Genomic DNA, 17436 nt, shown 5'->3' on the forward strand with positions numbered 1-17436 from the left:
AAGCTGGCTGCTGCTAGTGCCAAACCTGGCATTCACTGAAGCCAGCTGTTGCTTGTTTGATAGAATTTAGGAAGTTGTGCAGCATGAGACAAGACCAGCCATTCATATGCACAAGCAGCTTGGGTAGGCCCCTAAGTTTGGTGGGGTGGAGTCTCTGGGGATCTCCATGGCAGGTAGAAGTGTTAGCCAGGTTGATGGAGTTTCAGATATGGCACCAACTTGGTGCCATGGTCTGTGGTGGGAAGGTTTAGAAAAAGGACAGTGGCCTCTGCTCACCTGATGCCACACACTTCAGTTTCTTCCTATATGCTACTGGTGCCTTTCAAGCTGCTACCCTGGTGCTGGAGTTCAGAGGCAGTGAGTCTGTGTAAGTCTGTGTGCAGGTTCTTTAAGAGGAACTGCTTGGGGCTCCAGCAATTTCTTCTACTGACTCAGTCCCTGTTGGGTTTTGCAGCCAGAAGTTGTAGGGACTTATCTTCCTGGCACTGGAACTCTGGGCTGAGGGGCGTGATGTGGGGCTGGGACTCCTCAGTCTAGAGATACCCACCACTTCTGGGTGTGGGACCAGCCTGTTCTGTGTATGTGCCCCTCCTGCCATTCTGGATGGATGTGGTTTCTTTAATTCTGTAGCTGTCGGACTTCCATTCAACTCCATTACTGATGGTTCCGAAAGATGGCTGCTCTATACTTCAGTTGTTACTTTGATGTGGCTGTGTGAGGTGAGCCACGTCTGCCTGTGCCGCCAGCCCGACTGGAAGTTGAACAGTGGTTCTCAAACTGTAGTTTGAGGCCATGTCTACACCCCCTAAGACCCTTTCAGAGTATCTATAAGGTTAAAACTATTTTTATAATAATACTGAGATATTATCTATCTTTTTCACTCTCATTGCTCACAAAAGTACAGTGTTCTGGCATAACATCAAAGAATAACTATAATTTTCTGAAAATGCCAATAAAATACATTTACCTCTTCCAACTATAGTAAGTCTCGATTTTCTTCATATACTTCAAAAATAACACCATAGGCTGATTAAGTGGCTTAATTAAAGAGATTTATGAATATGTAAGACAATACCTGTCGATTCACTTTTTTAAAAAATTTTGGACAACAGTTATTATTTAGAAAAATGTTTTCTATATCATAATGTTAATAGTTTTTATGTTGTTATTTTAAATAAATTAATACGTACTTTTAAAGGATTTTATTTATTTATCTTTAGAGGGGAAGAGAAGGAGAGAAATATCAATGATATGGTTGCCTCTCGTGAGTTCCCTAGTGGGAACTGGCCTGCAACCCAGGCATGTGCCCTGACTGGGAATCGAACCTCAACCCTTTGATTCGCAGGCCCGCGCTCAATCCACTGAGCTACACCAGCCAGGACAATACAAATTTTTAAAGACTCTCAGATTTAACTTCTAATGAATTATCAATAGATATCATTCCACATAAACAAAAGCTTTCAGCAGTCCTTAATTTTTAAGAATATAAAAGCACCTTGAGACCAAAAAGTTTGAGAACTGCTGTTCTAAAGTATCTCTTATTATATAAGAAAAATATTACTCTGCATAAAGGAGTATGTTTTAAGATAAGAGAAATAAAACTGCTTAAGAGTGAATTTATAATTTATAAGACAAATGATTAAGCTCAGATTTGCATCACAAAAACCTGAGGAGCGAGGGAGGAACAGGTAGATGTACAAATGAAAGAGTGGCCATGAGTTAGTGATCCCTGACGGGTTCATGACACTAGTCTCTTTGCTTCTGAATATGTTTGAAATTTTCCCTAATAAAAATATTAAATAAAGAATTTATAACTCAGCAGTTAAAAATGAAAAGGTAAATCTGACTGTAATTTAATGTTATTATTAAGAACAAAGAAGACAACCTATCACCTGCACCAAGACAAAGAAATGTGGCCCAAATGAAAGAACACAGCAAAGCCTCAGAAAGACAGCTGAGCAAGGAGGAGACCGCCAACCTATCTGATGGAGAATTTAAAGCCCTGGTAATGAAAATGCTCACAGATCCGACTGAGCTTGGTCTAAATATGAAAAAACACATGAAGGATACCCAAAGTGAAATAAAGGAAAATATTCAGGGAACCAACAGTGACAAGAAGGAATCCAGGACCCAAATCAACAATTTAAAACAAAAGAAAGAAATAAACACCCATCCAGAAGAAACAAGAATTCAAAAAAATGAAGAGAGACTTAGGAACCTCTGCGACAACCTGAAACATTCCAATATCCAAATTATAGGGGTGCCAGAAGGAGAACAACAACAGCAAGAGATTGAAAAGTTATTTGAACAAATAATTAAGGAAAACTTCCCCAATCTGGCAAAGGAAATAGACTTCCAGGAAGTGCAGGAAGCCCAGAGAGTCTCAAAAGAAGTTGCACCCAAGGAGGAACACACCAAGGCACATCATCATTAAGTTACCCAAGATTAAAGATAAGGAGAGAATTCTAGAAGCAGCAAGAGGAAAGGAGAGAGTTACCTACAAAGGAGTGCCCATCAGACTGTCAGCTGATTTCTCAAAAGAAACCTTACAGGCAAGAAGGAGCTGGAAAGAAGTATTTGAAGTCATGAAAGGCAAGGACCTACATCCAAGATTACTCTACCCAGCAAAGCTATTATTTAGAATGGGAGGGCAGATAAAGTGCTTCCCAGATAAGGTCAAATTAAAGGAGTTCATCATCACCAAGCCCTTATTATATGAAATGTTAAAGGAACTTATCTAAGAAAAGGAAAATCAAAAATACAAACAGTAAAATGACAACAAACTCACAACTATCAACAAATGAACCTGAAAGAAAAGAACAACAACAAAAAGAAAAACTAAGCAAACAACCAGCATAGGGACAGAATCAGAGAAATGGGCATCACACAGAAGGATTTCAGTGAGGAGGGGGAAGGGAAGTATGGGGGGGGAAGGTACAGGGAAGAAGCAGCATAATTAATAGGCATAAAATAGATGGGGAGAGATAAAAAATGGTATAGGAAACAGAGGACTCAGAGAACTTGTATGTACAACCCATGGACATAAACTAAGGGGGGGCTGATACTAGAGGGTTGGGGGGGCAGATATTAGAAGGTTGGGGGGGCAGGGTAGAGGGGAGAAAAAGGGGGAAAACTGGACAAACTGTAATAGCATAATCAATAAAAAACACTTTAAAAAAGAGCAGAGAAAAATAAAAGAAAAAATCTAATTAATACTAAACTAACACTATCCACATAGTTCCAAATTTACTTTTTGATCTTCATTAATGTCCTCTCAATTAGTCTCATGTAGCAAAACCTGTAGTATACACAAACACATGACTGTATTTGAGAACCTGCTTTGTTCACTTAAAATTCAAATATACAGCTCCCATCATTATCTACTATCAACTAATCTGACTTAGACAAAAATGACAAAGATCTTTCAGTATAATAACAAAAGAAGCTCACCGAATCCTTTAACCTGATTGACTTGGCTATATATTATAACCTACAGTAATTTTTACATGTTACACTACTGCCATCTGCTGGCTGTGATGTCTAAGCACAGTAAACAAAGGTTTCAGAAGAGCTAAAATTCACTTATGACTTAAATTTTCTCCCAAAATTGTCCTGAAGAAGTACATTAGGGTCCTTCGAAGTCTCATGCTAGAAACAGTGGTTCTCACCCCAGGCTTCACTTTAAAATCATCTGGGAGCTTTTGAAAAACTGGGTAAGTGGGCCCTGAACCAGAGCAATTAAATCAGAATCTCTATTTGATAAAAATGAAAGGCAAGCCACAGACTGAGAGAAAATATTTGCAAAGGATATAGCTGGTATGGAACATGTCTCTACAATATATAAACAACTCTTACAACTCAGTAACAGAAAAACCCAATTTAAAAAAAATCCTCACTGAGTTTATTTTTATTGATTTTAGAGAGAGGAAGAGAGAGGGAGAGAGAAAAACACCAATCAGTTGCTTCTGGTACACGCCTTGACCAGGAATTGAATCCACAACCGAGGTATGTGCCCTGAGTGGGAATCAAACCTGCTCTACCCAACTAAGCCACCTGGCCAGGGCAACAACCCAGTATTTATCATGGGGAAAAGATCTAAACAAATACTTCACCAAAGAAGATATGTACATGGCAATTAAGCACATAAAAATGTTCAACATCATTAGTCTTCAAGAAAATGGAAATTACAACCACAATGAGATACTACTTAATATCCATTAGAATAGCTACAGGTAAAGAGAGTCACCATATTAAGAGTTGACCAACATGTGGAACAGCTTTAACCCTCATGCACTGCTAATAAAAATGTAAGATGAGACAACCATTTTGGAAAACAGTTGAAAGGTACATACACACACCTACCATAATACCCAGAGGAAAAAAGCTGTAGTGGGTTAAATACTGTCCCCTCCAAAATTCATGTCCACCTGGACTATAACCTTATCTGGACGCGAATATAATTTCTGTGTTGGCCAAAAAGTCCATTTAGTTTTTCCATAAAATAAAAGATATATTTTTCATCAATAACTTCATTGATTTGGATATTTTAGAACATTAGCTACCTCCCATGTGGTATAATGTTGATTGTTCTCAAAGTCTTGATTTGATCACTAAGAGCTTCAACTGGTCCACCAGACTGTGGAGCATCGTCCAGCAAGAAACCTCCAGGTTTACGAAACCTCACAAACCACTTCTGACACGTTCCATCAGTCACAGCACCTTCTCCACACACTGCACAAATCCTTTTTGTTGTGTTTTTACCTTTCTTGAAGTAATAAACTATAATATGCCAAAAATGTTGCATATTTTATTTCATCATCAATATTAATGGCTACACAAAAATTCACCAGTTTTGATGTTTTTTTTAAAATGCATGCTGATATGACAGCTGTCACAATATAATCTAACAAAATTGTTCTGAATGAAGTTAAAGACAACTAAGCATCGCTAGAGCCATCTTACGGGAAAAAAACAAACTTTTTGGCCTACCTACCCATGCTCATAGCAGCATTATTCACAATAGCTAAACTGTAGAAGGGATTCCAGTGTCCATTAATGGATGGATAAACAAAATGTGGTCTATACATACAATGGAATATTACTCAACCTTAAAAAAGAAAGGAAATTTTGCAATATACTACAACATGGGTGAACCTTGAGGATGTGCTAAGTGAAATGAGCCAGTTGAAAAGACAAATACAGTACGATTCCACTTACAAGAGGCACTTACAGTAGTGCGCTCACAAGACAGTGTAACGGTGGTTGCCTGGGAGAAGGGGAGAATGGGAAGTTACTGTTTAATGCACATCTAGTTTCAGTTTTATAAGATAAAGAGTTGTGGAGATGGTGGTGGTAATGGCTGCAAAATATGAATGTATTTAATCCAATGAACACTTACACTTAAAACCAAAATCTCCAGGGAGTGGGGTATAGGTATCAGTTATTTTTAAACAACTCCTAAACTATTCTAACCAGCAGCCAAGGTTGAGAACCACTTCATTCAGACAGTGCCATCTCATTTGTTTTATTTTTAACAAGAGCTTTATTTGCTTAAAACATATAAGCTTGAAAAATTTTGATAATGCTTACTCTAGATGCTTATGGAGGTCAACTGAGATCATAAATTTTTTTAAGTAGACAAAGAAAGTCAAAGTGGATTTAACACTTACTGCTTTGTTTATATCTAACATTTCCCAACAACGAGCAAGCTTTAGAAAGCAAAATTGAAGACAATTCAATACAAAATAATTTAAAATGCTGAACACAATATAATTTTAATACGTATTTCAATGAATGGTGTCAGGAACTTAATTGTGAACAGTCCAGAAATCTTGTGTTGAAGTCCTAAACCCCAGCCAGTATCTTGGGTTGTGACTGTATTTGGAGATAAGGTCTTTAAAGAGGTGATTTGGGTGAAATGAGGTCATAGGGCAGGGCCTGAATCAAACCAGACTGGTGTCCTCACATGAAATGGAAATTCAGACACACAAAGTGACACTTAGGATACTGGAGCACAGAAGGCTGTATGAGGACAAAGTAAGATGAGGGCCATCTGCAAGCAAGGAGAGAAGCCTCAGGAGAACCCAACCCTGCTGATCTTGGACTTCTAGCTGCCAGAACTGCAAGAATAAATTTGTGCTATTTAAATCACCCAGTCTGTGGTATTTTATTATAATACAAATGGTGAGCAAAAAACCCCAAAACATAAAGAAACAAACTACAAGATGAAAAATCTATGGGAAATGGCAGTCTGGAGCTAAGCTTTACAATGGAGAGCTTACCAAACCCCAGTCACCTGACCCTGGATCTGGCCACGGCCTAGAATGGCTCTTCCTCTGAAATCTTAGCCTCAAATATTTCATCTGCTCTCTGACCTCAGTTTTCTAGTATTCACTCTTTTATCTTCCCTATACCTTTCCTTCCACCCCACACTGAGACGACCACTCCCTGGAAGCCTCCTGGGCAGCACTCTGGCTTTCCTTCCTCCCCTGTTTAGTCTGGGCCCCACTGTGATCACGTGATCGCATTAACTACTCTGTCAGAACTAACTACCCTCACCTGCTCCCTGTCATGTTGCCACACCTAAGCAACACCACCCCTCCCCGCAACAAATCTCAGATTTCTACTCTCACTCCTTTATGCTCCCTCTTCAACCTCCAGAAGCCTTCAGTCTACTTTCATCTAATCTGTGAGCTCCTACGAATCCTTACTTCCTATCAGCTTTGCTCTCATGGTCCATTAACTGACCCATCCTCTCACTTACACTCTCAACTCCTGTTTTCCTCTTTCCCTCAACTGTACCAGACTAGCAAAATCCGGCACCCCAAATCCAACTGCCTTTCCTTTGCATGCCTGGATGGCTCAGCACTGCTGAGAATGGCTCAGAGGTCAATGACCCCACAAATGTATGCCCACCACCCTCAGTTGCAACTTCAGCACCAACAAGCAATACTTGCCCAATCCTCTCACAAATAATCCAAACTTCCAATGCTTAAAACTCCTCAAGCTCCCTTGGACTATCATACCTTCTCTCACATTCAAATGACTGATTTGTTCTCAGAAAAATCAGATGTCTGAATATAGCTCCAAACTCTTTGCTGTACCTATGTATATATTCAATTTACTTCAACCCACCAGCAGTGCTCTGGATTGACCCTTGCCCCTTCTGCCTCACCAGCACTACAAAACTAATCCCTGAGCCAGTTCAGCCATGTGCTGTCCTTCACTGCTCTTTAACCATGGACACCTTTCTTATCCTGACCTTCCCCATCCTCAAAATGGGGATATCATTGGTAGATTGTTGTGAGTATAACAGTACCTGACATACGGTAATCATTCAATAAAGAGTAGCAATTTTTTTTATTTTCCCCTGAGGAAATCTTTATTGCTTTTACAGAGAAGGAAAGGGAGGTAGAGAGGGAGGGGGGGAGAGAGAGACTTTGATGTGAAAGAGAAGCATCAATCAATTGCCTCTTGTATACACCCCAACCAGGGACAGAACCTGCAATCCAGGTATGTGCCCTGACCTGGAATTAAACCTGTGACCTTTCAGTTCATGGAAGAACACTCCAACCAACTGAGCCACATTGGCCAGGACAGCAATTATTATTATGTTTATACCTTAAATGAGAAAGGCAGATGACAAGAAATGGGATACAGAATTGGAGAGTTGCAAGGGGAAGGGTATCTGGAAAGAAAAAGGAAGAAAATAATTTCCCTTGTCATAAAATGTCCTGATTCTTCTATGACTATGTTCAGTTGCTTTGTAAATTACTGTAATTAAATGTGTGACTCTTAGCTATACTAACCATACTCAGGAGCCTGAAGAGTAATACTCTTCAAAGAGAAGATGTGCTCTGGGTTCTAAGTCTTTGTCAGCAGAGAAAATTAACAGAATTTCCTTCTATTAATCCAGAATTAAAGTGATATTCATTTAAGAAAGAATTATGGTGATGTTTAGCCATTGATAATGTTAAACAAAAGTATTCAATTAATGATTCCACAACTGGAGCAGGAGCACTTCAAGGTGAGAGCCTAGGACATGTTGTGCCAGAAAGCACAAAGTGCTCAAAAACTGATTGAGAGGAAAACTGATGGGGCTGGAAGGAGCGATGTAAAAGACACAGGAACACGCTGGCTGGGTAGCTCAGTTGGTTGGAGCACTGTCCTGATCCCACAAGGTTGTCAGTTTGATATCTGGGCAGGGAACATATAAGAATCAATCAATGAATGCATCAAAAAGTGGAACAACAAATCAGTGTCCCTCTCTCTCTCTCCCTTCCTCTCTAAAATCAATTTAAAAAATCTTAAACAAATAAAATAAAAGACACAGGAATTGTCTTGAAGGAGCTCCCACAGGCCAAATTTGGGACAATTTGAGCACCAAAAAGAATAACGATGGTAATAAAATCTAACACAGTTAATTTTAAAAAACAGTCCTCGTGTCCATACAGATAAATTTTTTTAAACGAAAAGCAAAAGCTTTTATAGAATAATGCCAGCTAATAAATGCAGAGGAAATTCAATAATCGCCACTTTGCAATCTCCAAAGGGAGAGAGCATCTCCGTGATTCTAAAAACATTGAGTGAAGAATTAGTGGGTGATAGATTATCTGCATAGTCTTGAAGTATTACTCCACAGATCTAATTTTTGTAATTAGATATTACAGATATTTTTGTAATTATTCCACAGATGTAATTACAAAAATTACAAAGGGGAAAATTACAAAGAAATTATAAAGTGAAAAATGTACCTTTACGATGGAGATATCTGGCAGTTACCCTCTTAGTGTAGTGATCAAATTTAACACCAGCAAGAATAAGCATGGCCTGACATTATGTGACAGCTGTGACTAAATAAGAAGCTCACAACATCACTCATGTAGTCTACTCAAATGCTTTCATACTGAATTAATGAAAAGAAAATAATCAAACAATTAATACAAAGTCTTGCTACTCATCGTGTAGTCCAAAGACCATGAACATATCACCTGGGATCTTAAGAAAACACAGACTCTCAGGCCCCACTCCAGACAACCAAACCATAATTTGCATTTAACCATATCCTCAAGTTATCCTTAGGTGTGAAGTTTCAAAAACCTTATATAAGTCAAAACACCCAGACTTTTCAAAAAAGTCAATGTCATAAAAACAAAAAAGGACAGAGGAGACTGTTATGGATTTAAAGAGGCATAACAACCAAAAGCAAAGAATGAATCTTGATTGAATCTTGGACTGGAGGGGAAAAAGTTATAAAATACAATCTGGGAGACAACTGGGAAAATTTATTAAACGATACTGAATTGTTTCCACTACTCTTATTCAACATAGTACTGGAAGTCCTAGCCATAGCAATCAGACAAGAAAAAGAAATAAATGGCATCCAAATTGGAAAGGAGGGAATAAAACTGTCATTATTTGCTGACTGTGTTAGAGTGTATATAGAAAACCCTAAAGAATTCACCAAGAAACTACTAGACCTAATAAATAAATTCAGCAAAGTAGCAGAATACAAAATCAATACTCAGAAATCAGTGGTATTTTTATACAGCAACTAAAAAGTATTAGGAAAAATTAAGAAAACCATCCCATTTACTATTTACTATTTAACAAACAAACAAAAAAACTGGGTTCCTAGGAATAAATTTAACCAAGGAGGTAAACAACTTGACTTGAAAAACTATAAGACACTGAAGAAAGAAATTAAGGAAGATACAAAAAGTGGAAGCACATACCATGTTCATGGAGGCAAGAGCATACAATGGAGTAAAGACAGTCTCTTTAATAAATGCTGCTTGGAAGACTGGACTAATACATGCAAAAATAATGAAACTAGACCACCAACTTATACCATACACAAGAATAAACACAAAATGGATTAAAGGCTTAAATGTAAGTCATGAAACCATAAAAATCCTAGAAGAAACACTGGCAATAAAATTTCAGAATTCTCACATGGCAATATTTTTGCTATATATCTCCTAGGGCAAGGGAAACAAAGGAAAAAATAAAAAATAAACAAATGAGTCTATATGAAATTAAAACACTTCTGCACAGCTAAAGAAACCATAATCAAAATGAAAAGGGAACCCACTGTATGGGAAAATATTTTTGCCAATGATACATCTAATAAGAATTTAATTTCTAATATATATAAAGAATTCAACACCATGAAGATGAACAATCCAATTAAAAAATGGACAAAGGCCCTGACCAGTGTGGCTCAGCTGATTGGGTATCATTTGTAAAAAAACAAAAGGTTGCCAGTTTGATTCCCAGTCAGTGCACATGCCTCGGTTGTAGGTTTGATCCCTTATTGGAGGGCATACAAGAGTCAACCAATCACCATTTCTGTCCCACACTGATGTTTCTCTCCCTCTCTATTACCCTCCCTTCCTCTCTCTCTAAAAATAAAATAAAATTAAAATCTTAAAAAAAACTTTTTTAAATTGGCAAATGACATACAGATGGCCCATAGATATATGAAAATATGATCAACATCACCAATCATTACAGAAATGCAAATTAAAATCACAATGAGGTATCACCTCACACCTGTGAGAATGCCTACCCTCAATAAATCAATAAACAAGGGCTGGTGAGAATGTGGAGAAAAGAGAACCCTCATACACTGTTGGTGGGATGCAGATTGGCACGGCCACTGTGGAAAACAGTATGGAGTTTCCTCAAGAAATTAAAAATGGAACTGCCTTTTAACCCAGCAATTCCTCTTCTAGGAATATATTCTAAGAATCCCAAAACATCCATTCAAAAAGTAGATGTATACCATATCTGATGGTATACATCTACTGCATATACATATACATCTACTGTATTCAACAGTAGATGAATGGATAAAAAAGCCGTGATACATTAACACAATGGAATACTCTACACGGCACTACAAAAGAAGGAACTCTTACTTTTGGGGATAGCATGGACAGACCTGGAGACTCTTACGCTAAGTGAAATAAGCCAGTCGGTGAAAGACAAATAACATATGATCTTACCTATATGTGGACTCTAATGAACAAAATAAACTAGTGAACAAAACAGAAACAGTGACATATAGATACATGGAACAGATTGACAGCTCTTGGAGGGTGGGAGTAGGTGCAACTGGACATAAGAAAGAACCCATGGACACTGACAACAATGTGAAGACTGCTTGGGGAATGGGGGACAGAGATGGGCAAAAGGGGAAAAAGTAGGGACAACTGTAATAGCATACACAATAAAATATAATTTAAAAGTTAAAATAAAATAAATGACACTGAACTAATGGTAAGGTTCTTAAATGTGATCATGGTATTTAATTACATAGAATTTTCTTATTCTTAGAAAATATTTGCTGAAACATTTACAGCAACATATCTATAACTTATTTTTAAATGGTTCATAAAAACACATATGTGGAAATAAAGTATTTGTGCCACAATAACAACTGGTTACTCTAGATAAAGAGTATGTAGGTATCCATTGTGCTTTTTCATTTCTTTAGTTTGAAAATTTTACTAAATAAAAACTGGAGGGTAGAGCCCTGGTCAGGTAGTTCAGTTGGTTAGAGTGTCATTCCAATACACCAAAGTTGTGGGTTCAGTCCCCAGGCAAGACACATATAAGAATCAACCAATGAATGCACAAATAAGAGGAGGAAAAAATGGATGTCTTCTCTCTTCTCTCTCTCTGTTCTCTCTCTCCGCCCCCCCAATCTCTTAAAAAAATCAACAAATAAAAATGTTTTTAAAAAACTACCAAATTGTTTTTTTTTAAAAAAGGAGGGTAGAAAGAACATTCAATTAGTCTACAACAAAAACAGATATGGTAACTTTTTGGTAGCAAACAGCATTATTCATACAACCTTGCATCTCTCTTAACACCTACTTCAGAAGATACTCACAAATGTTCAATAGACATTTGATAAGAGAAAGGAAATCTGTTTCATTCATATTTTAACTGACAGAAATTCCTATGGCATTAAAGAGCTGCTACAACCAGCTGACTGTCAGCTACAGTTGTTATTATAAATTTTTATTTCATGAATGGCAGTAGAGTGTAACAAAAAAAGGTTTGCAGGGGTAAGGGGGGGGAGGTCAAACTTAGATTTTATTAGCAAGATATCCTCTACCAGATTTAATCTCTCAAAGTCTCAATCTCTCTATTTGTAAAACAGAATAAACCATTACTATCTAGGGCGGTTGTAAGGATTAAAAAAGATGTAAGATAATGAGCCCTGGCTGGTGTGGCTCAGTGGACTGAGTGCCAGCCTGGGAACCAAAGGGTCATCAGTTCAATTCCCTGTTGGGCACATGCCTGGGTTGCAGGCCAGGTCCCCAGTAGGAGGCATGAGAGGCAATGACACATTGATGTTTCTCCACTCTTTCTCCCTGCCTCACTCTATAAAAATAAATTAAAAAGATATAAGATAATGAATGTAAAGTATCTCGTATCACTTGACAAATGTAAGCTAAAATTTTATCAATAAAGTCAGCTAAAAGGTATTCCATAAAATGGAGATATGTTTTTATGGGCCATATTTTGACTTTTTTTCTGAGGATTAAAGCTTTTCTTATGATCTAGGGGCATTATCTGAGAATATTAAGTAAAGGAGAGAAGGCAAAACAATTTTCACTTCTTGTTTTTATTTGGTACTTTGAAGAAAAAGCATTCAGTGAGATGATGGGCAGCCTTTCCCCAAGGTAAGAACATTTTACTTCAACTCAATCTTAGTAAACTAACATCAAGTACTGAACATCAAGTACTGAAGACTAGGAAAATAATGCTATTACAAATGACCTAGAGGATCAAATTTAATACTAAGAATACTTGGAAATAATTTTAAGATATCTTAAACTCCCTTGACTAGAGAAATTGTGAGAAACCATGTTTTCATGGAAACACTTAGACAAAGAATAAGCATCTGTCTTTTTGGCTCAAGGGCACTTGTGCTCAGATGAAGTAAGACTGACTTCAGGAGATGGATAGTAGTCTAACTAAACTGTTCTATGAAACCCTAAAGCAATCTTTCTTAAAGGTTTGTAACTATGCCCAGCGGGCCAAATCCAGCACACTGCTTCTCTTCGCATAAAAAAAAAATGCCACCCAGTGCTTATTATGATACAATACTACTGAACCACAGCCCTGCTCATTTGTTTGTCTGTGGCTGTTTTCACTACAATAGCAGAGTAGAAAAGTTGCAACAGAGACTGTATGGCCCACAAAGCTTAAAATATTTACTATATGGCCCTGGCTGGGTGGCTCAGTTGGTTGGAACATCATTCCATACACCAAAAGGTTGTGGATTCAATCCCTGGTTGGGACGCATGTGGGAGGCAACCAATTGATGTTTCTCTGACATAGATGTTTCTCTCTCTCTTTCCTCCCTCTCTAAAATCAAACATATCCTCGAGTAAGGATTAAAAATTTTTTTTTTACTCTCTAGCCTTTTACAGAAAAAATTGCCATCCTCTGCTCTAGACATCAAGAATGCAATAAAACCTGGTCCAGACTCACCTGAGGTGTTGTCTTTCTGTATTGGTCACCTCCATCTATCACATCCCTCAGGACTTTTCTCTTGAGAAATTCATACTCTTCTGGACTCAGGTGAATAGACTCTATGGTTTTTCCACAGCCCAAACATTGACCACTGTAATTACAATAATTTCTGTTAAAGAGTGTCCTGGCAAAGACCTTTTTCTAAAATGAATAATCCTGGGACATGAGGAAATTGAAAGATACTTTTAAAAATATTAAACCTCTATGATAATCACATGCATTATACAGTTTTTGTAAACCTGAAAATATCACACACTAGTGAGCCAGAAAACCCGAAAGAGTAGACTGCTGGGCAACCAGATGAAGTTTTTAAAGTCAGTCCTAAAACACAACTGGGGAAAACATCCTTGAGGCTTCACACCAGGTTCACAGCACCCACAGGAAAAACACTTTGAGCACTGCAAGTTCTCCATGTGCAAAATATAGCTTTTTTTCTTGGGATTTCTTAGTTTTCTTATCTCTAAAGTATCATAAAAACTTTTTGAATGGTAACAAAAAAAAACTATTAAAACCTGAATTGAACAACTTAAAACACCGGCCTTACCTTTTCTGGATTGTGGTAAATTGTCCTTTCCACTGCTCTCCAGGAACACTACAAAAAAAGATCACAAAATCAAATCATCAGCTCAGACTCCTAATGAATCCAGAGTTTAGAAATTCGGTAGGCTAGAGGTCTGAAAATTCAGACTATTTCCCTAGAAAGGTTTCATTAGGACAGTGGTTGACACACTGTCCCGAGGCTAAGGAGCTGATGGTACTCCCCAACTCTGGGTCTCTTCCTTCCCTTCACTTCTCCTCTGGTCATCGGATCCTCATCTTCACAGGTTTAAATCTACCTTCACAGAAACTGTACAGAAAGCAGCTTATACATATAGTGTAACCTCTAAATTAAACTCAACTCTAACCTTCTCCATAAAGTTGCCAGAGATTGTTCCTGTACAGAGTAATTTCTTCTCTCATCCTACATTTCTATTATGTACTGACAAGTATTACATTACCAGTTGTGAATGATACCATCATAGATCTTACAACATAAAATATCCTCAGTGCCTGGCCTAGTTAGAGGCATTCAAAATACTTATTTGCTCAATCAAAATATCATTTCTTCTTTCCTCTTACATATGCTACCATGACTCCATTGATTCTATGGCTTCCTCTCCGTCTTCAGTTCTTAATTCAGAATCTCATCTCTTTCATTCAAACCTACAATCGCCTCCAAACATATGTTTCTGATTTTAATCCCTCTCCAATCTTTTCTCACTGTGTTGGTGGTTACCTTCCTAAAACTTGAATCCAAAACCAACTCTTGATAATAAAATAAAATCCAAAATCCTTGGCAGTCAAAGATTTTCACAATCTCTCTCTTCTGTGGATATTCAGTAAGTCTGTTAAATAAAATCAGCTTGATTGCTACTTCAAAACCCTGATAATATATAGTACAAAGCAATAGAAAAATGAGAAATGGAATAAATTTTAGGAAATAACCTGAAACAAATGAATGGTAAAGAAATAAAGTAAAAGACTGAAGCAGTAAATAGGCATGAAGCCATTAACATGAATAAAAGCAAAGGCTCTCAACAGCCTTGGAGAGTAGGTGAATGATGGCAAGATCTAAACAGAAATGGAGGATGAAGGTCTTCCAGGCTAACCTTGCCTGTCAGGTATGATCAGGATCCCCTCCCTTCGCTCTAACCATCCAAGATGATGAAATGCATAGATTAAACACCATTTTTATACACATTATACCAGTCACTAGGTTTCAGAACTTCTGAAAACACTAATAGAGCTAGTTTTCTTGCTATTAACTCCAGCCACAGGTGCTATTGGTAAGTACTCACAAGATGCCAGTCACCTTAGAAAAGAAAATAAATGATCTTTCTATGCAGAAAAATACACAAAAACTACAAATTCTGTGTAATTTCCCTTTTGTGATAGTAGAGATTAGCACAACTTGTTTACACCATTCAATACTTTTTTTAGAGAAAGAAAATTTTGTCTTAAAGAGAAAACAAATCTGAGAGATGGGAAAGGTACAATAATCTGAACAGAGTAATTTCAGCAACTAACAGAATAAGAAGGCTACTTTTAGGTATAGGTATTGAAATAAAAACATTAAAAAAATCAAAATTACCTCTCAAACCATGTTTTTATACTGTGTGCAAATGATTCCCCAGGATACAGCTGATTATTTCTTAGATACAAAAGAATGTCTAGTAGTTTGTTTGAATACTGATCATCTTTTATGTGTTTTCCCAAATCAAAGAAGGCTTTTAAAGTTTCCATCATAGGAATAAGATCATGACTTAACAAGTCCTCATACAAATTCCAAGCTATGTTTACATCTTGATGAAGGAGGGCTCCCTGGATACAGTCATTATAGTTCTTTTTTGAAGGGGTCATGACCTTTTTGATGTCTTCTAACAGCACCAAGGCCTCTCTCCATCTGTCTGAGTGGATTAATCCCCGGATGAGAAGAGTGTTTGCTCCAGATTCTAAACTCTTGTATCTGGCTTTCATAATTTCATAGACATCAAAAACTTCTGATGTCTGCTTATGAAAAACACAGAGATACAAATACTTGACCAGCAAATTATAGCTTACAATACCATTGTTTTTTGTAGCTACCCAGGCCAGCAAAGATTTGGCCACATCTACAGAGCTATTGTGCCGAGCCATCTGTGAAATGATCCAGTTTTCAAAATTAGCTTTTCCTTTGAAATCTTCCTTAAGTTTATCCCACTGCTCTGAATTCAAAGGTTTTGTTGGGAGTTGAATAATGTTGCTCACAGGTGGCGAGACATGATCTTTACTCTGAGGATTCATCTGTGATCTCTTCTTAGCTGCTCCAGCTGCAAAAAGATGAGGAAACTCAGAAGAAATTGTACCGCTGCCTTTCCTGTGATATCTGGCCTTCACAATTGGAAGATTTATTGCTTTGGTATTTTGTGGAGATGCTGTTTGAAGGGAAAACAACTTCTGCTGGTTCCTGATGCCATAACAGTCTTTCAGAAAGAGCGAGTTATAAGAGTGTCCTGGGCCTAGCCCGAGGTATGGATTGCTTTTCCAAAGCTTAGGGAAGCTTCGAATACCAGTAAAACAGAAAGTCATTATGCAGTGAGATCAGCACAAAATAGTGAATAGATGTTCAAAAAGCTCTACTTTACACCATAATCAAGGAATTTGGAGAAAAGAGCAAGGAGTCGAAGTGCAGCTTCTTAAAAGATGATTTTCAGTTTCTCACAGAAAAATCATGGCTATGCTTTTAAGGCTTCTTAATAGCAACGAAATCGGGTGGCTTTTCTCCATTAAACAACGACGATCCTGGACAACCAACCTATATCACATTCCGCAGAACCAAGGGACAGAGCAAGAATCTCTGATGCCTGTTACATTCCAGTCTGCGAACCTGAGGAAAAAGCACAAGGAGGACCACGCAATTCGACTCACGTGCATCACAACTGTCCTTGACCAGGGGCAGGATCCCATGGGTGCCTCGCTGAAGAAGGGGAGTAAAGTCGAAAACCGCGGCGAAGAGCCCCCAGCCCCAGACCCACCAGCAGCAAGGAAAGTGGCAGAAGCCAAAGTCTAGGGGCCCTGGCCCTGCATAACGACTGGCCCCAGACTGCCGAACTCGTCAGAGGAAATGGGTTGGGATAGCTGGGAAGCGAGCCGACCCGATAACTCAGGGAAGGAAGGAAGGTCTACAAAGGGCACTGCCTAAATCGCACTGATCAGTCACAAACCAAGTTCCCTCCACTCCACAACTTACCGGAGAACTCACGCTTCATTAAGGCAACCATAACTGCGGCGTGAACTACCACGACCACAATGCACCGCGACGACCCTGGCCGTGAGGGCGTGGCTGACCTGGATAAAGGCTCG

General features: G+C 38.2%; 1 protein-coding gene across 2 annotated transcripts in view; it reads right to left on the minus strand.

Annotated features, from left to right (window-relative positions):
- PRORP (protein only RNase P catalytic subunit) overlaps positions 1 to 17413 on the minus strand; it is a 153678-nt gene extending 136265 nt beyond the window's left edge. For both annotated transcript variants that reach the window (XM_037056461.1, XM_037056460.1), the window contains exons 1-4: positions 17324 to 17413; positions 15686 to 16960; positions 14099 to 14146; positions 13513 to 13645 (exon numbers count right to left, since the gene is read on the minus strand). In XM_037056461.1, the coding sequence (XP_036912356.1) occupies positions 13513 to 13645; positions 14099 to 14146; positions 15686 to 16662 (1158 nt within the window). In that variant the 5' untranslated portion in view covers positions 16663 to 16960; positions 17324 to 17413. The remainder of the gene's footprint in view (positions 1 to 13512; positions 13646 to 14098; positions 14147 to 15685; positions 16961 to 17323) is intronic.
- Between the last annotated feature and the right edge of the window lie 23 nt (positions 17414 to 17436).

The sequence above is a fragment of the Sturnira hondurensis genome, unplaced genomic scaffold, assembly GCF_014824575.4.
Source record: "Sturnira hondurensis isolate 20B ecotype Veracruz unplaced genomic scaffold, ASM1482457v3 Scaffold0008948, whole genome shotgun sequence".
Lineage (NCBI taxonomy): Eukaryota > Metazoa > Chordata > Mammalia > Chiroptera > Phyllostomidae > Sturnira > Sturnira hondurensis.